At 43.1% G+C, this 24476-nt stretch overlaps 1 protein-coding gene across 2 annotated transcripts; it reads left to right on the top strand.

Annotated features, from left to right (window-relative positions):
- Positions 1–2989: 2989 nt before the first annotated feature.
- Positions 2990–21832, top strand: MPC1 (mitochondrial pyruvate carrier 1). 2 transcript variants are annotated; one of them, XM_060242261.1, is made up of 4 exons: positions 2990–3353; positions 14620–14623; positions 15965–16061; positions 20052–20188. In XM_060242261.1, exons 1-4 carry the CDS (start codon positions 3283–3285, stop codon positions 20186–20188), a joined length of 309 nt encoding a protein of 102 aa, XP_060098244.1. In that variant the 5' UTR covers positions 2990–3282. The 2 variants fall into 2 exon arrangements, with proteins under 2 accessions (XP_060098244.1, XP_060098235.1); XM_060242252.1 differs by lacking the exon at positions 2990–3353 and adding an exon at positions 20335–21832 and having other exon boundaries at positions 14438–14623; positions 20052–20184.
- Positions 21833–24476: the final 2644 nt, after the last annotated feature.

Here is a 24476-nt window from a genome sequence, read left to right as displayed (position 1 = left end):
GAGTGCATAGACTACTGATTTCATTCCTTCTGTCACTTAATTGCCATTTAATTCTGGCCTCCGTGCCAGCAGAGTTGCACCAGTGTACCAGTCTGCTGGTGCTGCAGTGACTGGATGACTTGTCACATTGGTGAAGGTCCTGAAATCCCAGCAGCTTTAGATGTGATGGAATGGGGGCGGGGGGGTGAAAGGGAATTACAGTATGTGTGGTTCCTTGTGCTATTCACAGTGGAGAGAAATGCAAAAGTTGGAATTTGGGTGACTTGGAGACATAATTTGGAGTGGTACTTCCTCCCACACTCCTCAAATTCTGATGCTAACAGGTATAAATGAAGGACAGCTATTTAGGTTTTCTAGCCTCCAGGTGAGGCCTGGGGTTCTCCTGGGATTACAACTGATCTCCACACTACAGAAATCAGTTTGCCTGGAAGAAATGGCGGCTGGAGGAGGGACTGCATGGCATCAGATCCCTGCTGAGCTCCCTCCTTTGCCAAAACTTTGCCCTCCCCAAGCTCTGTCCTTAAATTTCTAGGAATTTCCAACCTGGAGTTGACAACCCTAACTGAAGGTGAGAAACAGATTCACAAGAGGAAAGAATGTGTGTGGTCAAAAACATCTTAAGTGATCATTGGTGTTGTGATGGATAGAACTAATCAATACAGCATTTCACTGGGCAGGGTCAGTAGAAAAGGCAAATTCCACGGTAGGAATTATTAGCAAAATGGTTAGATATAAATTATCAGTATAAAAAGGTTTTATATGATTATTGCCAAAACAGAGGAAGGAATGTTCTGAATTCTGAGCCTAAATGGTATTATAAAAAGGTACTTTGTACTCTTTGTATTTTGACACACTGACAGCAGGTGTAGTTAGTGTTTCAGACTTATGGCTGGGGACTGTGGGGTTCCCATGGCTTCTGCAACCATGAAGCTTAACAAGTAAATCAACTGTCAGTCCCGCTCCCAGCCCAGCCTACCTGACAGGATTACTTGAGAAGACAATGTTGCATGAGGGAGTAAAGCAGATCAGTGCAGAGGCGGCATATAAATCTTCTAAATAATAAATAAATAGTATGCACTGCCCTGGGCTCCTGGGAAAGGATAGGCTAAAAAGTAAAGTCTAGACCAGGGGTGTCAAACATGTGGCCCAAGTAGGGTTGCCAAGTCCAATTCAAGAAATATCTGGGGACTTTGGGGTGGGGCCAGGAGACACTGGGGGTGGAGTAATGAGCAAGGTTGGAACAAGTACAATTGAACTCCAAAGGGAGTTCTGGTCATCACATTGAAAGGGACTGCACACCTTTTCAATGCCTTCCTTCCATAGGAAAAAATGAAGGATAGGGGCACCTTCTGTCCGGGCTCATAGAATTGGCCCCCTGGTCCAATCCTTTTGAAACTTGGAGGGTGTTTTGAGGAAAGGCATCAGATGCTGGTGCCGCTACCTCAAAGGACATCCCCCCCAGAGCCATAGATATCTGCAGATCAATTCCCCATTATTCCCTATGGAAATCATTCTCCATAGGGAATAATAGAGTGTCCAGTAGACATTATAATATAATAATAATAATAATAAATTTTATTTCTATCCTGCCCTCCCCACCTCGGCAGGCTCAGGGCGGCTAACAACATTTTATCCCCCCCCCCGCTTTCTAGAGTGAGGGGAGGGCCTCCAAACTGGGGAATCCCCTGCCCCCTCCCTCTCTCTCTCACACACACACACTTACTGAGTTTGGTTCCTACACAACTTTACTTGCTTTGAAAACAAAAGCAAAACAGAGGGTCTGTGCTCTGACGAAACTGCTGCTGACCCTTCCCCATGAAGTGCTTCCTGTTTCCTGCTCAACTTTAAAAGCACACATTTTAAAAACAGACCTGTTTGCAGGTTTCTAAACCTGCCAGAGCTCTAGAGGTACATGGTGACTGTGGGGGTGGGGCTTCCTCCTGCTGGCCAGCTGGTTGAGGGTTGGGGGAAGCCTGTAAAACCAGGGGATCCCCTACTGGGACCTGAGGATTGGGAAGCCTAGGCCAAAGTGCCTGATCAGGCCCCCAGAGGGTTTCTATTAGGCCTGCGACCAACTTACTGTCACTTGTTTCCTTCTCTCTCTCTTGCTTTCTTCTGCATCACAGCTTTTTTTGCCAGGCTTGCTTAATTGCACAGGAGCTACAGAGCAAAGCCTCTATTTCCTCCATTGGCTGACCAGCACGTGAAGCAACTTACCTACAAAAGCTCACAACACCCAGCCATTTCATATTTCCCCCTGGGTCTCAGGCTCAAAGCATTGACCATCAGAGTTCTATAATGAATGCCAATACATCAAAAATAGTCTTGCAACTTACAGACACACACCTGAACAGCCTACTCAAGATTGTTACAGCACAGACATTGTCTCCAGGTTTTGATGCAATAATTCAGAGCAAGAGGTGCCAGTTATCAGAGACTGTTAAACAAAATATTGCAAGAGTGCTAAACTTTTAAGCATATTTTATCTTGTTTTTAAAAAAAAAAAAAAATCTTTGTGTCTGTCTGTGTCCTTTATAAAGTTTATATCTCCGCTACCTGGCATTACATTTTATGATACACATGGCCCAACAAGGTCTCATTTATGTCGGATCTGGCCCTTATAGCAAATGAGTTCGACACCCCTAGTCTAGACGTCACTGTCTTGGAGCCTTGGTCTTGAATCCTTCTAACAGTTCTGAGAAGTGGGCTATGAATAGCTCTCAGTACCGTCGCTTTGGACCCGGTTGGATGAGCAGGAAATGGCTCTATAAGCCAAAGACAAGCAGGAAAATAACGACACTTTCCAGCTTGGCCGGGCTCTTGCCCTTGACAGCCACGCCGAAAGCAAAGGAGGTGGAAACAACAAAACGCAAGACTATCTGCTCCCGCCAATAGGGAACCAGCAGACGCTGGTGTAACCAATAGTGGCTCAAGAAGTGCCGCTCACACTTTACGTAAGAGACGCGATCTGACACAGGAGGGGTTTTTTGCTTCAAGGTTTGCGACATACGCATTTCGTCCCGCCTAGGTACCTCTTACACACTTTACGACAAACCTCCCTCCGCCGTCCTCACTAGAAGTTATTTAGGCAGAGGGCGCGGTAGCTCGGCACCAATGGGCTGCAGGGTTGCTATGGAGACGGCGGCGTTGCCGTAAAGAAGAAGCCGGGGCCGGTCGTGAAGAGGCAGCTTGTCCCCGGTGGGAGTTTGTCATTGAAGGTGACGGACCTGGATCGGGTGGTGTTGTCCTTTCGCTGCCGCTTCCGTACGACCCTCTTCTGCCATGGCGGCGGCGCTGGCTCGTAAGGCCGCGGACTATGTGCGCAGCAAAGACTTCAGGGACTATCTCATGAGGTGGGGAAGCGGCAGGGGGGCTGCAAGAGCGAAAGAACCGACTTTTCTGTCCTTTTTCAGGCACCCCACCCCTCCCTCCCTGTCAGGGATTCCCCACCGCATCTCTGAAGTCGGGAGCGAGCGAAGCTGCCGCCGTTGTGGGCTATGGGGAGGAATCCAAGCAGCCTTCCGACGCACGCTCGGAGCGAGTGCGTGGCTTCTGCCGTGCGTCTTTGTGGTCAGGAAATGGGCCTGAGGGAGCTTGTCTATATAAGATTTTATTGCCAAGGTGCAGTCCTAGACATAGTTTTCCACGTGTTCGTTAGGGGCTGAGAGAGGGGATTGGTTGTCCGAGGATGTTCGTATGCATGTGTGTAGGATCTGGAGAGGCTCTTTGTGAGGGGTAATTGGGCAATTAGTGGTCTACTGATATATGTAACTAACTCCCCGCGGGACATTGAGCGGATTCCCGGTGTCGTTTCCGCTCCTGAAACGGCAGCGCGGGGACGGACTTAGATTCTTCGTTGCGAGTCAGGTGCTTAAGAATCAATTGCTTGGGAGCTATGAAACTCAGGTCCAGTGTTCCCTCTAAGCTGAGTTAGCATGAGCTAGCTCACAGATTTTTAACCTCCAGCTCACAGATTCTTGTCTTAGCTCAGGAAGGATGACTGCTAAGCGCACTGATTTATGCAGTAGCTCACAACTTTAATACTGGTAGCTCACAAAGTAGAATTTTTGCTCACAAGACTCTGCAGCTTAGAGGGAACATTGCTCAGATCTCGTCTACTTTGGCCTGTCCTGATTACTCAAGTATATGCAACGTCACCCCAGAATCAGAAACAACTGGTGCTTCCATAGGGGACTACCTTTACCTTTAGATAGCCTATAACCAATGTTCCCTCTAAGCTGAGTTGGCATGAGCTAGCTCACAGATTTTTAGCTTGTAGTTCACACATTTTTGTTTTATCTTAGCTCAGGAAGAATGACCCCAGAGCACACTAATTTGTGCAGTAGCTCATGACTTTAATGCCAGTAGCCCACAAAGTAGAATATTTGCTCACAAGACTGCAGCTTAGAGGAACATTGCCTGTAACTTCATTGGAATTCCACTGAGTCATGAGAATTGCCGTTTTCAAAGTTGCAGATCCCCTGTTCTGGGCAGGTGGTGTAGTCGCAAGTATAGGCCTGTTGTAATGGTTTCAGTAGGGGCAACCATGCACTGTTGCTCCTGCCCATGTATCTCTTTAGTGATGAAAGAGTGGATTTGCAGAAGGTTTTCAGTCACAATATAAATTGTTATTTATAGCAAGAGCCCCGTGGTTCAGAATGTTAAAGCTGCAGTACTGCAGTCCTAAGCTCTGCTCACAACCTGAGTTTGATCCCTGGTGGAAGCTGGGTTTTCAGGTAGCCGGCTCGAGGTTGACTCAGCCTTCCGTCCTTCCGAGGTCAGTAAAATGAGTACCCAGCTTGCTGGGGGGGAAGCGTAGATGACTGGGGAAGGCAACGGCAAACCACCCCGTAAAAAGTCTGCCGTGAAAACATTGTGAAAGCAACGTCACCCCAGAGTTGGAAACAACTGGTGCTTGCACAGGGGACCTTTCCTACCTTTCAATCACAAAGGGATCTATCTGTTCAGCTTCTTCATCTCATGTCAGCCCAAAGGTGTAGAACAGGAGTGTCAAACTCATTTGTTATGAGCACCAAATCTGGTATAAAAAGGACCGTGTCGGGCTAGGCCATGAGCAACATAAAATGTAATGCCAGGTAGCAGAGATATAAACTTTATAAAAGACACAGACAAACACAATTAAAGATCTAAAAAAAATTAAAATAAGACATGCTTAAAACATTAGCACTCGTTGGTCTTAAAGGTGCTTTCTTTGTATCACTCCTATGCGACCTAGGGAACTGGGCAAAGGAAGCTGTGGCTCTTTCCTACCTTCCCCAGGGGACCAGGAAGGGGGGGGGGAGCCTCAGCCAGTAGAAGGAAGAGAGGCTTGGTTTAGTAGCTTTGTTGTGCAAATGAGAGCCTGTCAAAGCGAGCTATCTCTCCCCCCTTTCTCCCCAAGAGAGGAGCCTCAGCCAATGGAGAAGACAGAGGCTTTGCTCTGAAGATCCTATGCGATTGAACTAACTGGCAAGGCAAGCTCTGATGCAGAAGGAAGCAAGAGATAGGAAGAAGGAATTAGATGACTACCAGTTACTCAGGGGCCTGATAGGAGCCCTTTGGAGGTCTGATTCGGCCCCCGGGCCACATGGTTGACACCCCTGGTGTAAGAGGTGCACTTTCATAAAATCTGTATGCACCTGTTCAGGCTGGAAGAGGATTAACTAGGGTTGCCAGGTCTGTGTTGGAAAATACCTGGAGACTTTTGAGAGTGGAGGTGTGAAAGAGTGGGGTTTGGGGAGGGGAGAGGCCTCAGCATGGTACAGTGCCATAGCGGCCACCCTTCAAAGCAGCCATTTTTTCCAGGGGAGCTGATGTTTGCCAGCTGGAGATCAGTTGTAAAAGTAGATGCTCTCCAGGTCCCACCTGGAGGCTGGCAGTCATAGGATTAACACATCTTTCTCTTTAACACAGAGGCTCTGTAAGTACAATCAGTGGTGCAGTGATTTGAACTGCACCTGCTGAATGCTGGCTGGAAGATTTGTGATTGGATTTTCCTGATATTCTTCATCCCTGCAGGTGGTTGATTTGGATTGGAGCTACTCGGAGAAGGGAGCAGCACTTTAATGCTTTTAATGTCTCACAGTGACTAGCCAAAACTGGTTTGGCCGTATTGTCAAAGAATAGCCTGGAGAGGAGACAGGAAACTGTTTCTTTTCCTTTAAAGAACTAGCATCAGCTCTAGTAGTCCAGTTTCAGCTAACAAGACCTCCTTTCCCATGGGATCCTGATATGACCCTAAAATTGCTTGTGTATTTGGGGAAGGTAGGAAAGAGCCACAGCTTCCTTTGCCCAGTTCCCTAGGTGGCATAGGAGAGATACAAAGCAGCACATGATTTTGAAAATAGGCTGAAAATAGGTTACCTTATTGGAGAGTTGCTTGTTATTTATAGCAACATTGTTCTCTTGAGTAATCCACAGAACAAACATTGCAACTTTTGGGAACTTTATTTTTGATGTGTTGAAGTAACAATTGTTCTAGTTAAGAGGAAAAAAACACAATCATGTAAATATTAATAAGGCATCACAATTGTCCCAAAGGGCCTCCCACCACCTTGCAGCTGATGCTGGGTAGTTAGTGGTAGTTTATTACTGAATATTAATGTTAGGCATTTGGTTCTGTTAATTGTAAATTCGGTTTCATGCATGTGATAACATGTTACAGAGAAAGTATGTAGACAATTACTGTGTTGATATTGCACAGCAGCTTGCACAATCACTTGAAATGGCATTTCACTTAGCAAAGTAGCATTTCCATTTGTAACAGTGCAAATTGCCTTAGCTTTTCTTTCCACTATGTTACTTGCTTTGTGTGTTACTAAGATACTTCCTAGCTAGTGTAATGGAAACTTGCTTCAGCTACTGACCTACCTGTAAAATATATCTCTGGGATCTTAGATATAGAGCTACCAACTTCTTAAATCTTATTGCTTCAGAACTGAAAAGATTCTAAGTACAAACATCTGTTATCTGGCTGTATGGGGAAAATTTTTAAAAAATGCTAATTGTAAGGGCATATTTCAGTTTTTGGCTCAAGAAATTTACACAGGGCTCTTAGATTATAGGTTAGCTCACTTCATTCTAGTGCATTGATTAGTCTCGTTTTCTTTAATCCCACCCCTCCCCTGTTCCTGTTCAGTTCTTTGTCTGTAGCTAGGCTGCTTTTGATGTGTCCTGGGTTTGCTTTTCTCCCACCTTCCTAGATTATTTTTTCAGTCTCCTAGCAATGTGCAGTTTCACAGTCCTGCTGTGCTATAAGCATAATTGTAGAAGAAAGCTCTTGCTGTTAATCCATATAGTTACTCCAACACAGCCTTACAGATATTTCTGTAAAAGTATGTTTCCAGAATCTTGACAAGCCTAATTGCCCACCCATACCAGTACTAGTTACTGATGATCTAAAAGATCATCACTTTGGTCACTTTGAAGGAATTCTTTGAGGTACAGGAGATGAAGCAAGTGACTGCTGTATTAAGCAAGCCTGTAGTAACAATTAAAACCAAGCAGCAAAAAAGTTCCCCTTAATATACACAATGTGCTTGAGGAAGTGGGGAAAGGCAGCAGGGAAAATGCAAGATAAGCCACAACAGTGGACTTCCCATTCTGCTGAGAGCCATTATGACAGAGTTCCAGAATTAACATAGCTACTGATCTGTGAGTAGATCCCAAGCATCTGTGGAACCTGTATTCTGTAAGTCTGAAAGAAGACTCTTTTGGCCCTGTTGAGAATCCTTTTGGAATCTAAGCAGTTAGAAAAGAGCAAGCAAGGTGAGGAAAAGCCAAATAATTAAAATATTAAATAGGGATTATTGCTAAAATGAGTAAAATGATGTACGTTCTTACAAAGGAACTGGTTGAATGGAGACACTAGTGATCATATACAGGACATTGACAATGTGACACTGTCAACACCTATTGATTTCACTGGGCTCAAACTGGAGTGACACTATTTAGGATTGCAGTGTAAAATGTGGACTGTTACATTGTATAAGAAAGTCTTCCCTTTTCTTGTGGCAGGTGAAGTTACTCATAATTGACTGGATTGGACAATTTGTATTTCCTTATTGTTCTTCCCTTTGCTTTCTCATAACTCATATGGCTTCGCCATTTCCTTCCAGGAGCTGAAGTAGGTAACACAGATCACAAGGATCTGTTAGTAAGGGAAAAAAGACTAGTTCTTACTACTTTTGCCTTTCTCTGTTTCTTCAAAGGGCAATAGCAGCTTGAACACACATGAAGCTGTTTATATAGAATCAGACCATTGGTCCATCACCATCAGTATTGTCTATTCTGACTAGTAGTGACTCTCCAGGACCTCCATTTGAATGTTTTGTATTGCCCCAATATGACCACCAGTGGATTCTTTGTGTCAGTTCCAGCTACAAATGAGTTTTAAGTTTTATGACAACTGGAATAAACAAATCTATTGTTAAAAATGTGTCCAGAGAAAAATACACACACACACACATTGTTGCATGCTTAGGTTAAGTGATAGGTTTGGAAGAGAGACTTCCATCAATATTGAAAGACACGTGGGAATGATGTCAAGTTGGTGACCAATTGTAACTTGACTGTTGGTGTTCATGTGACTTATCAACACAGTTTCTGATCTAGCATGGAAGGGATAAAAAATAGATAGTTCAGGGTCTATCTGCAGCAGTAATTGTTGCAGTTCTCTGCATATTTACTTGAGATTAAGATCCCCTTACTTCCAAGCATACAAACATCGGATAGGATAGCATGGCTTTTATAGCACCTTTGATTTACGAATTCTTGTAAATAACCTTTTCTGTAGCTGTTAACAGTCATCATATGCTAGCAAGAAACAGTTGTACCTCCCCAGGCTACAGTAGAAAATAGCATAAGTCCAGTAGCACCTTAAAGACTAAATTTGTGGCAAGGTATAAATAGAGTACCACTTACTCTGTTCTTTTGCTACAGACAGACATGGCAGCCCATCTTGATCTATCCCCAGACGACAGTGTATTTACAGTCATTGTAAAACAGGAAAACAATTATTTTCAAAGCTGTGTAATCCTTGTCTAGTATCAATATCAGATTTTTTTAAAAATATGAAATGTAGAAATGCACACTAAATAATGCACTTTCCAACTGGATTTTACTGTGTGAACTGGCAAAATCTAGGTGGAAAGTGCACTGAAAGTAGATTGAAAGTGCATTATTTAGTGTGTATGATCACAGTCTTGGAGGATGTTCCTACTTTATTCTCTAACCTTGAAAGAAGTGTCTTTTGGCTCTTTTGGAATCTAAGCAGTTGTCGGAATGTGAGACTTTCAAACTAGGGAATACTCTATTGGACAAACAGGCCAGTGTGCATATCACACATAATCCAATCACGTCTGCTGTTGTCATTCACCTGCTATTGTCATTTGGCATCTGAAATCACTCTCCAAGATATAAGGACAGATGGACTTCTATTCTAGCTGTATCTGAAGAAGTGAGCAGTGATTCACAAAAGCTCATACCCTACCATAGACTTTGTAAGTTTTTAAGGTGCTACTGGACTCTTGGTCTTTTATCCTTTAGTTAATACTGTATAGTATTTTACTTATAGCATCTGATTCATTTGAGACTCTTCTAAATTCTCAGACCCTTGAAAATTGTGCATATTTTGGAGAGAACACTAATTGTGTTAATATTGAGGTTGTAAGGCCAAATTACTAATAGATTTTCAAAACATGGCTTAATGAACATAGGAATCGATCTTTGCTCTTCTGTGCAGTTCCACACTGGGGACAGTGCATGCATACGCCTGCCAATAGAAAGAAATTTCTAGCTTCTAAGAGTAGAGAAGGCACCCCTCTCCTTGGCACATGCTCAGAGCATTCTTGCCAAAAGCACGCCAAGGGCAAGGGGTGCCATTTTTCCTCAGTCCTTCCTTTGCTTCTAAGCTAAGATTCACTTTTAGCTTTGCTCCTTGTCCATGATGTTTGTTCATGTCCGTCTCTCTTTCTTCATCATGGAGGTCTCGAATTGGTATAGTTTTTCTTTATTTCTGCTATGGATCAGAAATCATTTAAAAGATGCCTGCAGTGCAGCCCAATAATGACTCATTCAGATGAGCATGTTCTCTGCTTGATGTGCCTTCCTGCTGTGTTTGTGAACAGTTAACTCCCAAGGCCAGGGCAGAGAGTGCTTCTTGCCTCAAGGCAGCCCTTTGGGAGCACACCCTTTCAAGTTCCAATGTGCTGTCAGGAAAGTCATCTGTCTTATGGGAATTCGTTCTGAGGGCTGAGTCCATTGTTTTTCCTTGATCGCTTCTCAACCAGGATCCACATCAGCACTGGTCCTACTCACCAGAGCCATCTACAGCCCAGCACAGCTCTTCTAAGACCCAGCTAAGAAGTCAAAGCACTTCAGCAAGTCTTTGTCCTGAGCCATTCAAAGCAATCTGACAAGCTGGCTAGGACCCTGACTCCTGAGCCCACAGAACAGATTCTTTTGGAGGACACTGCTTCCCCAATCCATCACACACCATCTTCATAATTTGGGGGCCCGGGTGCCTTGGACTCTGAGGTTGAGCCCGTTCTGGTTAGGTCACTCCCAATGCAGATGGAGAAGCCACTTCCACTAATGCAACCCTTGGATGCAGCACAGCAAGAGAGGCAACAAATGCTCTCTCAACCCTTCAGTCCACAGCCTTGGTGGGGTGACCCCTGGCAGTGTCCCTTCCAGCAGGGCTCTTGGCCTCCTTACCGCCCATGCCCACAGTAGTGGGATAAGCAACCCCCTTTGGATTCAGTCCTGTCATGCAAGAGCACCTCCACATCTCCTCTGGATCAGTACTTTCACCCTGCTGGCTATCTTACAGATCAGCAGTGCTTCTCTGATTGCGAGCAAAAAGAAGGCTATTGCTTGGACCCAGGCCCGGCACTGGCCACTGATCCTTCCCCTTAAGACATAGTGAGAGACTGTACACGTATGTCCCTGACCCAGGACCTATGGCTCTTCTCTGAGCAAATGATTAGGATGGCTAAGTTTTTAGAGCTTGAGGTGGTTTCACTGAATCTGAAGCCCAAGCTCAAGATCCTTTCAGCACTCTGCCCTGATGTCTGTCACCCTCTTGATCCTTGAACATTCCTTGGATATGGCTAAGAGTCTTTGGGAGAAGCTATCCTCCATATCTTCTACTTCCTGTACGATGGAAAATCTTTATAAAGTCAGACAGACAGACTGCACTTTCCTTTTCACTCATCCTCCTCCATCTTCACTAGTCTTGGAGGAGTTTTAGTTGAGACATCATCATGGTTCCTACTCAGCTTCAGTGGATAAAGAGGGCTTCAGGATTGAAACTATGAGCCACAAGGTTTATTCAGTGGGTGCTTTAAGTTTTAGAATTGCAAACTCTCAAGCTATAATGGCAGAGTATCAAATCTTTCTGTAGGACCAGGTAGCTTTGCATTTTGACTCCCTTCTTGAAGAGCATTGCTCAGTGGTTAAACCTCTTCATGCTGAGGCCTCTTGCCTTGCTAAGCAACAGATGAATGCAGGGGAGCATGTGGCAGGTTGCCCTAAGCTCCATGACTTCTGGTGTTGCCTTCCGGTGCTTTGCCTCATTGTGCTGTACAGTTGGAGATGTGAGCCAAGGTTGAGGACTTGCCATTTGAGGGTGACCAGCTATTCCCTGTTAAAAACAGTGAGACCCTGGAACAGATCAAGAAGAATAGGTAAATGACAAGGTCCTTGGGTGTATATACAAGTCTACCTCAACAGCCTAGGCAGTGTTTTCCTTCCAGCAAGTGAGGTATCAAAAGAACACTCCTTCTGTCTCTCCATCTTTATCCTCATATTTTGGGCATGGCCATCATTTTTCTGTCTGATTGCAGGCAAACATCAGGCCTCCAGAGCTGGTCAAGAGCCCTCCCAGATGCACTCACCTAAGGATCTGGGGCAAAAGGCACTGTTCTGATTTATGGCAGCAACCCCTCCAAGTTGTTGTTGTTTTTTGTTTTTTTAACACACAGGGCCCCCTTCCATAGCATATGGTGGAAGATTACATTTGATGCTTGGGTCCTGGCCACTACTGTGGAGGACTACAAGTTGGAGTCTGTCAACACACCACTTCTGGGCCCTCTGCCTCCTTTGGGGGGGAAAATAGCTGCAGTGTCAGAGCTCCTGCAGAAGGGTGCTGTCCAATTAGTCCCCAGTTCAGCTGTTAGCAAGAGTTTTTATTCCTATACTTTTCAGCTCTTGAAAAAGTTGGTGGAGTACACCCCATCCTTGATCTTCATAACTTGAATATGTTTCTCTTCAGTTGCTACAGCCCCATGGGTTTTTACTACATGCATGATAGTGGTGGTTCTTGCCTTTTAAGGTCTAAGGCAGGGGTGTTGAACTATTTTGTTTTGAGGGTCGGATCTGGGACTTTGTCGAGCTGGGCCATGTGTGTCTTAATACGTGATGTCATGTAGCAGAGATAAAAGGACACAAACACAATTAAAGATTTTTTTTACTTTAAATACAAACATGCTTAAAACTTAACACTCAATGTTTTGTCTATTTAACAGTCTTTGATAACAGACACCTCTTGCTCTGAATCTCAGAGTGGCTCACAATCTCCTTTATCTTCCTCCCCCACAACAGACACCCTGTGAGGTGGGTGGGGCTGAGAGAACTCACAGCTGCTGCCCTTTCAAGGACAACCTCTGCCAGAGCTTCGGCTAACCCAAGGCCATTCCAGCAGGTGTAAGTGGAGGACTGGAAAATCAAACCTGGTTCTCTCAGATAAGAGTCCGCACACTTAACCACTACACCAAACTGGCTTTAGTTGTTTCCTGTCCCTCCTCTCCCTTAAGGTGCATTTCCTGGTTGGAGTCACTTCTGCTAGGAGGATGAGGAAGCTGGCTGCGCTCAGGGATTATCCCCCGTTTGCCTCATTTTTCTCCAATACAGTAGTGCTTTGGCTTAGTTTGGAATTGCTGCCAAAGGTGGTTTCCTCATTCCACTTGTCACATCCTGTTTCCCTGCCTGTATTTCCCCCCAATCCTGAATCTTCTGCAGAAAAAGCCTTGCATGGATTGGATCTTAAAACGGTTTTATTATACCCTTCATAGCACAAGATCTATTAGAAAGTGCCGTTCCTTGTTTGTTTGTTTTTGGAGGCAACAGGTTGGGCTCGCAGCCTTCTTTCAGACCTTATCCAAATGGATTGTCTGAGCCATCAGGTTATCCTGTGGCCATCAGCCACATCCTATGGGGTTGATTGCCCATTGACTCTTTGAGCTCACTCTACCAGAGCCTCCTCCACAACCTTCTGCAGAGGGGTTCTGCTTAGGCCCATAGGCACAGTGGGGCTACGCCCTCTCACCCATGACCCAGCAGATGAGTGGAGGAGGCCACTGACCCATCCTTGTCCCAACAGCAAGCTGGCAGCCAGCAGCCATGTGGACTGACTCAGCTGGGTTGCAGTGGCTTCATGCACCTGTGCCAGCCCAGCCATGTGGCCCAGCTGCTGGTGTCATGACCCAGCATCATATGACTCATGGTGGCTGGGATGGTGCTGACACAATGAGGCAGTCCATGGGGCAGTGCCAGTTCCAGTGCATGAGTTCTGCAGAGCTGCCACCTGAACATTTGAACATATGAACATATGAATCTGCCTAATACTGAATCAGACCCTTGGTCCATCAAAGTCAGTATTGTCTACTCAGAGTGGCAGCGGCTCTCCAGGGTCTCAAGCTGAGGTTTTTCACACCTATTTGCCTGGACCCTTTTAGTTGGAGATGTCGGCGATTGAACCTGGGACCTTCTGCTTCCCAAGCAGACACTCTACCACTGAACCACCATCCCTCCCTACATTTATCCAATACTACATGAAGCAGCTGTCAGCAGAGCAGTCCTGCTTTCCCTGTTCACCTAGAGCTCTGTGCCCACTTCCTGGTGAATAGCTTGGTACTCTCCCCAATGTGGGACTGCACAGAAGACTGAAGATGAAAACATGGTTGCACTTGCCTGTAAATGTTGTTCATTGAGTTGTCTTCTGTGCAGGCACACATTGGGAGCTTTTGCTGTGGTTTAGCTGTGCTGCAGAGGGGCTTGGTGGTGTGGAAGGACAAAGGGAAAATGACACCCCAGTGATGCTCTCTCTACTTACAGAAGCTAGAAATGTGTCTCCATCGGCAGGCCTGCAAATGCATAGTCCCCAAACTGCCTGTACTGAAGACAACTCAACTAACAACAGCTATACATAAATTCAACCCTTTTTTCCTGTTTATAAGTTTCCTGTTACTTGTGTTCAGTTACAACCCAGAGATACCTTTCTACAGTGGATTTGGCAACTTCTTACCTTAATGTAGTGGTTCTGATCAAGTAAACTTAGTGACAGTAAATTCTTTTGAAGTCAATTGGCCTTAAGTTGTGAATGATCTAAATCCCATTGATTTCAACAGAAACATTGCTGGTGCCATTATGTGAATCAGAGATAATATTGCTTGATTAAGATGGTTACCTTTTAAATTTAAGAATCAATTCCTTTTAGCAGTTGATGGTTTGGGGATAAATGTGTTGATTTATCACAACTTATTTTATTAAGGCAAATTACTTTCATTTTCTCTTTCATGTATCTACTTGAACAATGAATCATGGCCACTTATAAAACAGTACGGTAAGATATTCTCTGCTTTCTTTCAAACACTTCTGCATGTTTTCTAACATAGTTATGAGCAGTGTTTCAGCCTACTGAAGTTAGATTACTGGTTTTTTTTCCAGGAAAGATGAATTAAATAAAATATTCATCCTTTTGCTCAATTTGCATCTTGCGTACAATTCTGTGTTCTAATAAACTTTATCCTGAGGGACCTTAACTTCATGTTACCTGAAAACTATATGGGGAGGCTTTCTTCAAAGCTGCTGACTTGTGAGGAAAGCAGATTCTGAATGTCTACCTATTATAATTATTTGTAGCAGTCTTTCTCTACTACCAATTGCTGCTAGAAAAAGGAGCAAAAAGGTACTTAGGACCGCAGCAGAACACAATAATTCACATTTTTACTATTCTTCAGCACTCCTTCCTGTTTTTCTACAGATAGCGACTGCTTTTTGTAGTAGAGGGGTAGCACCTGGCTTCTGCATTCAAACAAAGAACTGAGCCAAACAAGAGGGAAAGTATACTTTCCCTGTTTCCTGATCTCAAAATTAAAAATCCACTATAAGCATATTGTATGTAGCTTCTGTACCAAAGGGAATAAGTCTGCTTTCACAGATGCAGCAGAGAGTTTGATTTCCATTGGCAGCAAAACAACACAGCCAATTGCCATAATTAAATAAAATTTATTTGGGTTTTTTGTATGAATAATGCAACCATTGTTGTGGATGTATTTCAGTGTGGATGACTAAAATAATACAGGTTAACCGAACGAAAGTTCACATAAGCTTTTATGCAAAAGTTTTCTGCAAAGTATTTTCCTATACATTTGGAAAAAAATGTCAGTAATGCTCTTTCAATTAGTAACTTCTGTTTTCATAAAGTTGTTCAGTTGGGTAATGCATAAAAACATATTGTTCTTGCACAAACAGTGTTCTGCGAAGTGGCCTATAAAACAGTTGTAGAAGGTCCTAGTTTTAGTTGCCAGTAAACTGAAGGGATTTTGGGTCACAAGGCTGGGAGAAATGTCTGCCATGGACCCTGGAGGGGGCTGCTGCTAGTTGCAACAACCAGTATTCAGTTGGATGATCAATTATCTAACTTGGTATAATACAGCTTTCATATATTTATCTCTTTTTGTCTTGGAGGGAAATGTCATTGGTACTGTGTTAATATTTAACAGTGTAGAGAGAAAGGAACCCTTTTGTGGGCATGTTTCTTTTAGTATATAAGGAAGGCATCTTTTTTAAAGAGAAAAGATGGCATGAATTCAGCACTTACTCTTTAAGAGTCCTGATATAATAATAAATATGAACAAACAAAATGATACATTTCCTTTTCTTACTCCCCCCCCCCTTAAAGCACTTCTGGGGGCCAGTAGCCAACTGGGGACTCCCTATTGCTGCTATAAATGACATGAAGAAATCGCCAGAGATCATCAGTGGTCGAATGACATTTGGTAAGTACTAAAATGCAGTCTAGGAATAAAACTAAGCAGTTTCCTAACATGTCATCAAACTTACTGAAACGTGTGGTTTGTTTAATACATCTCACACATGGTTCAATTTTGCATACAGTCAGGCCCAGACATTAGGAAGTAGCTGAAGCAGCACCCCAGGTAGTCTTCATCACTCTAACATTTGGAAAACAGTCTTGGATTTTGATATAATATGTGCAAAACAATGGCAGGAATTCAGTGAAGCATCTACTTAGCTCTTTGAGTGCAAGGAAGTAAAGGGTGTTTAGACCTGTTTTTCATAAACAGTTTCTCCACTTGCTGCATGACTAACCGTTTTTGGGGGAGGTGGAGCGAGGGGAGACATTATTTTATGATATGGCAATGTACTGTTCATAGAGAGAAAATTGCATTGAGGTCATGCAGGGCCTATGAACACAGGAAACTATTACACCTTTTTCTAGGCAAAAGAAATGGCAATTGAGAATATAATTTTCAAAATATGGTTGAGTATTACTTTTTAAAAATGCTTATAGTCATTTCTGGATTTCAGTAGCCTGAATTCCAACCCATTTATTTAACATTTACATTTGGGGTGGGATATTCACAGTCCTCTAAGGAACTTGGGGCCCTGTTTAGTGGTTACTGAACGTGGATGCAATCTTATTGAAGTTATGAAGATAATACCAGTAAGTGGTCCTGGGCTTACTTATTGACTGGTCATATAAAGCAGCTACTAAAGTGCAGCCAGCATAAATAGTCTTTTTATGCCTTAGAACAGGGAGGTATCTTTGCATTATATAGATAGAATTCTTACCATATCTCCCTATTCAAAAAACCATGCAGGCTTTAAAACAAACTAAACAGTTTAATTTCTTCCACAGAGTTTACAGTAGTTAAGAAATTACCAGAAAGATGCACTCTTCTTTCACAAGATGAGTAACAACAGCCTAGAATTATACCCCTTAGATGAGTGCAACAGCCTAGAATCATACCCTTTAGATACGACAAATTTGTGAATGGGCTAGAAATGTGATCCTGCTTCTTTTGGGGAAACTTAATAGAAAAGCTGTGTACATTTTAAAGAACTTGGTTCCATCAAGGTTTTTGGATACCTTCAGATAAACAGTGGATTAGAGTCAGCAAACTTTTCTGCTTGTGACCAAAAAAGTAGGGGTTCCCCTTTGATTATCAGAAAATGCTGTGCACTATGTGTAGTCCCCACCTTATGGAACGGCGTGCTTGAGGACTTCCGGGATCCGTCATCTTGGCTTCAGGTTGCTGGTGGATGCTCTCTGCAGCAATTCTGATTCTGGTCGTTGGAGGGGTATCACAGAATTGATACCCCCAAAAGGGGGGGCTTGTTGAGCCTTCTCTTTGGCATGGGAGTTCCACGAGTGGGTGGAGGGGGCCAAAGGCAATGGCCCCCAAGACCTGTCGTGCTTCCCGAAGCTCCGCAGCTTTGAAAGCTGAAATCAGCAAAGAAAGAAAGACTCCCGAACGCTTTTTGCTTTCTTTTTCTACAGTACGCTCTTTAATGCAACATTCCTCCACATCAAAAGCGACAGCTCTGCCTAACAAGTAGGTGTTTTATCTTCTTCAATTTTACCCCAATGGGCCATTTAACATACCGTCGATAGATTAGCTCACAGACTACTTCAAAAGGTCCGGCAACGTGATGAGCAGTCTTAATTACTCAAACTGGCTTGAATATAAACAATAAAATTGACCTGGACTTTAATTGGACATATAGTACAAAGATTATCAAGAATCTGCAAAATGATCTGACTATAAAAGGGAAACACAGAAAGTTCTGTCTCCTTTATCTGTTTGTAACTGAAAGAATGTCTCTTAACAAGCTCTGTTAAAGTTGCTGTAGAACAAGAATTTACAAGAGAGAAGTGAAAAATAACCTGATTGGAGAGACTGAACTTATGCACAAGTTGAATTCTAAAATGGCATCATTTAATGAAATACCACATGGAAAAGAAACCAGTGCAATTTTCAGATCTTTAAAAGAGGATTTTATTTCACTTAAGCAGCATCTTAAAGATTACTTCATGTTTTCAGCTAACTATCTGAGCAAAGAGGATCTAACAGCTAATGAAAGGGCAAATCCACAGAAGCCTTGCATTACAAAGAGTGAATCAGTGGCAGTGAAAACAAAGGGAAAATGGTGATTATGCGAAACAAACAAGGAGAAAAGAAAATGGCCCTCTCTGACACAATTTTAATTCTTCACCGGATGCTGACCGTCAACAAGACCAACTGGAGAAGGGGAGATGGCGAAGAACTCTTTTTTTGGTGGTTGAGGAGGCGGCCCATGTCGAGAAGAGGCAAATTGTACTTTAATTGTCTAATCTGGTGTTGGAAAACAATCCGCAAAAAGGATTCTGGATCTTTTCTTCTGTTTTGGTGAGTGGCTGAATAAGGAATCTTTATTAAGAAATGCATGATGCCACTAGAAGATAAGTTATGGACAAACGGACTGTCTTGGATATAACTTGGATGTAGAAACTAAAGGAACTTAAAAGGATTTTGGAATGTGGGGCTTTTTATGTTTGGTTCTCTTTCCCTTTGGTTTTTTCCTGGTGAATAGGTAAATATTGACAGTCTGCCTATTTAGAGAGATCAATTTGGTAGATTTGTTTTAACACATTTGTAGGAGAAATGTTATAAAGACTGATAAAGTATTTGATTATACTGGAGATATGTTATGCAATTTCTTATGAATAAAGAAAAAATATTCATGTGCTTTTTGATTATGCTTTTGGTTAAATTAATAATCTAATTTGTGCTAGTCATAGCTGCAAGTTAATTTAGTAAAATTGGAGGATGAGACAGTTTGATTTGTGTTTAAGAAGAATTGCTTAGTTGTATAATGCTTTGCTAGTTTACTAAAAGGAATTATTCTTTTTGTTTCTTTGTCCTGGTAAAAGAAGAAAGGAAGGTAACATTTAATGGAGATTGTTGTAGGTAGAAACATTAGAGTATTATATTGAGAGGTGGAGTTATAATTGATATATTTGTACTGGTTTCTGTTTTCTCCCATTCTGTATGTTCCCTTTTCTTGCTTTTCCCCTTCTTTTATGTATTATCTGCAATGCTGCTGTCCTGTAGTAGTTTAAATCAATAAAACATTTTAAATCCCGGAATGGCCTGCTTGAGAGGATCAGAGACTCTTATGGCTTTCCGCAAACTATGCGAAACTGAATTATTCAAGAGGCCTTTCCTATGCAGGCAACAGAGTTACATTGTAATAAATGATTCACAAAGTTACTTTGATAAATTATTAAGGTCTGTGTTCTGTATTACTGTGTTTAGCTTGGATCTAGGATCCTGCTAGGTAATTTTTGCATCATTTTATGTGTCATGTTAACACTTATGCTTTGCTTCAGTTGTTTTTAAATTTCTGACTGGTTCTTCAACCCTCATCCTACTGTATTCTTTATTGAACATTGCATCCTGTCAATGGTATTGACTCAGTATAAACTACCTTGAGTCCAAGTGAGATGGTAGACAATAAATAACATAAATAGGGGCTGTAGCAACAAGGGCACTTGTCTGAGATTGAGTGAAAAAGTTGGTTGGATCTAATGCAGTATGGGTACTAATATAATGTTCCTTTTGCTTTTGTTCTCCAGTGCTGTTACAGGGGCTCAACTTTCTAGTCGCTCAGATTTTAAGAGAACTTCTTTTTGAATAGGAAGAAATATTTGACTTTGGTATAATTTCATGAATGGAAACATGAGATAAATATAATCACATGTTGGTGATTCTGACATTTATCAGTAGTTCTCAATAGTTACGTAATCAATCTTAGTTGGTCTATGAATTTAATCAGAACACACGTACTTGTGAAATATAAGTGTGTCTGCATTTAGGTGAGGCTAATTTTAAATGTTTTAAAATTCTATTTGCAGAAATTATGGGAAAGTATCCTTTACATCAGCGTTTCTTAGGCCACTAACTTGTTTGTTTTTACCTTTATAGCACTTTGCTGTTACTCATTGACATTCATGAGGTTTGCATATAAGGTTCAGCCCAGGAACTGGTTGCTGTTTGCTTGCCACTTTACCAATGAAGGAGCACAACTTATCCAAGGAGGGCGACTAATCAAATACAAGTAAGTAAAGTTGAGAATCTGGCATTACAACTGGGGAGAAACAAGGAGACTTTCACAAGAACTTTATCCCATGTTTTTTCTTTATAAGCCAAGGCAACATATTTATTAGCACTTTTACTGACTTTGTTCTGTTCTTATTTTTCTTGGCAGTCTTGAAAAAAAGAACTGAGTGTTTAACAGGGGGAAAAAAACCAAGGTGCTCCTCTTCACAGATGACAACTGATTAAGGTCTTTCCTGTCCAGAATTGCTGTGTCTCCTGTTGCATTCCCATTGTTATGAACGCATTAATGCCAACAGTTAATGCCATCCATACACTAAAGTTTGTAACCTGCCTTTTAAAAAGTACTTAACAGTTGAAAATGTTACATTGAACAGTTTGCCTTACAAGTACTACATTTTAATTTTTTCTATTTATGAAAGACTTCAATTCATACGCACATCAGTTTGTTTGAGAAGGATAAGGTCTTCTGTTTGTAACAAAAAGCTGCAAAAATCTGTCACTGAATTAATTTGTGCAATTTGTTAAAACTTGCAAAATCATTGTGTGTTTGGCAGACAGGTGTACAGATTCAAGAGTGGAAGTTCTGTCTCAAGTACTTGGAACTACCATTTCTGGCTGCTGCTGCAGTTAAAAATGTGTAACAGACTGCTGAATCATCAACCCAGCACTTCCTGAAAGCAGGTAATTACCAACTAACTGCTCTCAGGTTGCTAATTTGAACACTGTATGCCTACTTCTGAGTCCCTAAAAGTCCTAGATTCCCTCCCACATTGATCTGAAGGAAAGCAATAGTGTTCTTATTGTTTATAGTTTATACAAACTCTAAAGTGCCACAACCTTCAAAGGTGGTGGGGAGGAAGTAGGATCATTGTAGTAGGAATGTATTCCTACCAATGGTGCATTGGACATAATGTTTGCATAACTCCCACTGTATACATTACAACATCTAGAGGCCTGAGGCATGAAGCTATTTTTTTTTAATCTTATGTGTATTAAAAACTGCATGGCTTAGAGCAATGTGCAATGGAATTTTTATATTTTGGCCTCCTAGGAAAGTGCCATTTGACTATGTGACTATCTGGAGTTGTATGTGCCCAGAAGGCAGAGCAGCTTAACCCTGTATCTCCTTTCTTAGAGTTTGTCTGACTGTCCCATTTATTCCCATACACTGAGTGTTGTAAATATATCCTAATTCCATAGTGTCTGCCTTTTGGAGAGATTTCTTGTAAATTTTAACTGAAACAAGAAACATCACAGACAAGACTGAAATCTTTTGGGGATAAAGATTTGAAGGTGTTTAACTTTTAAAATTTTGGTGGATCAGCATTCTGATTACTTCTTTCCAGAGAACATGTGTCCTGCGTTAGCAGCCATAACACACAATGTATAGAATTTATTCAGCAGTTTTATTTTCAGTGCAACAATTTTGAGAGCAGTAAACAGTCCCAACAGGAAGAGGTTATGATAGAAAATTTTAATCATACTAATGGCAATAAAATATTTTGAGGGAATTTTGTGATTTTTCAACATGGTTAATAATATATACCTTGCATCATAGAATTGTACAGGAAAAAAACTACCTTTTCTGAGGTCCATTTCAATTATGATGGCCTCCAAATTAATATTAATACATTGATAAAAATAAACAGGTGTTTTGTCTTTATTTCTAGTGACTTGCTAATTTGGAGGTGAGTTCTACTGGCCTTCAGGTTGGAATACCAATCCTCACTCTGCAAGAAGTTAGTCTTTTAGCCAGAGGGAATGGCCCAAGAAGCATTTTCAAATAATGCTGATCACACATTTTATTTAAAATTAGGCCTTGTAATCCTATTCAGGCATTTGCCTAGAGTAAAATGAATGTGTGGAGAAGTGAGGATTGTAGCTAACACCCCATGCACCTGACTTCTACATTAATGGCCCTTATATGCCCAGTCTGTGTACCTACATCCAAATATGTGCAGGTTCCTGTATGCATAGACAAGAACTCTCCTTTTTCCAGACTATTATTGCCTATCATTCTTCATAATTTCTATCTGTGTCTGTTTAATTTGTAGGCAGAGTCTGCCACCATGTGGTCTGATAACTTTTTACTAGTGTGCCTGGCATAGCTCTTTCTTTGTTGCTTATAGTGTAGCTTTGATTTCATTCCACTTCGACGCTTGTCTCCTGTGTTCATATGGAGTCATTTTTAAACAATAAAATCTCCAAATGAACATGTGCCATAAAAGGCTTACACACACAAATAGATCATGTAGTGAACTGGAAGACAACACTAGCTAGTCAGTGGTCTTTGGAGAAATGTTGACTTGACAGTATTGAGTACAAATAAGGGTAATTTAAACAAATAAGAAATCATTTGCAAGGAATATAAAAACCTGTCCCCAAAGGGGACCATTTCTTGATGATAATGAGAATGTTCAAGAAGTTTTGGCTGAACTCTAAATGGCAGCAATTTCCAGATCAAAGAATGAAATCAAACCTTTCTGAAGATCATTACGTTGAAAAGACCTCTGTAAAATGCTTGGCAGTTACATTATAAAAGTGGGGGTGCAGAAAAAACTTTCAGGAAGAGTACATCCCTTCTCTCTTTGCTTTCCTCTCCTCTTTATTTCCCCCGCCTCTAACAATGTTTCCCTTCTTTTTTATCCCTCTCTTTTCTGTCAATCTTCCCCACTCTCTTTATCCCCACCCTTCTATGTCATTCTTCCTTCTGTATTTCTCCCCCACGCCTTCTGACAATCTCTTCCTCTTTCTCTTTCTTCCCCTTCCCTTATCAATCTACCACCCATGACGTTTGCTCACCCTTCTCCATCAACCTCACCCTCTCTCTACTTCTCCCCCTTTTCTCTCTTCCACTTCTGTCAATCTATCCTGCTCTCTATTTCTCCCCTTGTCTTACAATCCCCTCTTTCTTCCCCCTCCCCTTCTCAGTCTACCTACTCCCCTCTATTTTTCCTCCTCCCCTTTTGACAATCCCACGTCTTCTCTCTTCCCTTTGTTAATATTCCCCATCTCTCTTTCTACATCTTTTTAACCTTAACTGGCCGTGGCAGCTGTAGTGTCTAGAGCAGTGGTCGTCAACCTTTTTGGCCTCAGGGCCAGAGCAGGCAGGGTGAGGGGACCCAATTCAACCTCCCCCACATGGCGCCTCTTCCCTCCTGCGTTCCTCCCCCATTTTCCTCCTCCCTCCCTCGCCCCCCCCCACAGCCTCACCACTTCCTCCTCTCTCTTCCCCCCCCCGCCCTGTGCAGCCTCGCCACCTCTTAAAGGTAAAACTTGACTCCTACTTTGTTCTACTGCTTCAGACCAACACTGCTGCCCACCTCGATCTATCCTCCCTCCCCTTTTCTTCCCTCGCCCCCCCCCCCCCCGTGCAGCCTCGTCATCTCTTCCCCCCCCCCCTTTTCTCCATTTTATGGCTGTGGAAGGGGTGGTGAAGTCCTCCCAGGATACTCCACCCCCCACCAAACAGCTGCGGGGGAATAACCGCCGCAGCCAGTGACAGTTGAGGGCACATCATGCCCCAGGCAGGCACCCCTCAAAGCGCTTCAAACACCCCCTCCTTCCCTTCCCGTCCCATTCCGTCGCCTTCCCCCCCCCCCACATCACAGCACGCCTCCGCCGCCAGAGCGGGGGGGGGGGGAGGCGACGGGACAGGAAGGAAAGGAAAGGAGGAGGTGGGTGGCGGTGGTGGGCTCAGAGGAGGAAGCAGACACACCGTGGCCAGCAGAGCCAGGGGGGAGGGGAGGCAACAGGAAGGGAAGCAAAAGAGGTGACAGAGGAGGAGGCAGGCATGCCGCGGCTGCAGAGCCTAGGCGCAGGGGGGCGGGAGGCAAAGGGAAAGGAAGGGCAGCTGGCAGCAGTGGTGAGCAACTTGAGGCGGAGGCAAGGGCAGCATCACTTGAAGCTGTTGCAGTGGCTTTCCCAGACGATGCACTGATCGGTGGGAGGAGGTGGGGAGGCTGTGCGGGGGGGCGAAGGAGGGAGGAGGAAACGGGGGAGGAGGCACCGCAAGGGGGGTAGCAAGGCTGCGCGGCCCATGGAAAACAGGCCGCGGCCCTCTACCAGTCTCCGGCCCGGGGGTTGGGGACCCCTCTTCTAGAGCCTACTCCAGATGCCGAGTGGCTCCCATGTCACCAAGCCAGGTACAGCTGCAGGCCTCTGAGCTTGGCCATAGCAGTGTTGGTGCCTGGGAGCTTCTCTGGTTCCATAGAGGAGCTCAGATGCCACTGTGCCAAGCACAGAGAGGTGCCCAGATGCTGATGTCAGCTGTAAAGAAAAGGATTGAGT

This window comes from Heteronotia binoei, chromosome 1 (genome assembly GCF_032191835.1).
Source record: "Heteronotia binoei isolate CCM8104 ecotype False Entrance Well chromosome 1, APGP_CSIRO_Hbin_v1, whole genome shotgun sequence".
NCBI lineage: Eukaryota > Metazoa > Chordata > Lepidosauria > Squamata > Gekkonidae > Heteronotia > Heteronotia binoei.
Note: the sequence above shows the minus strand (reverse complement) of the source record. Positions and strands in the feature narration are given on the sequence as shown.

Bases quoted from the DNA above. Each gene is read 5' to 3' on its own strand.
- MPC1 (XM_060242261.1), top strand. From the start codon at position 3,283: ATGGCGGCGGCGCTGGCTCGTAAGGCCGCGGACTATGTGCGCAGCAAA. The intron at 16,062-20,051 runs GTAAGTACTAAA...TTACCTTTATAG, and splicing joins CAGTGGTCGAATGACATTTG to CACTTTGCTGTTACTCATTG.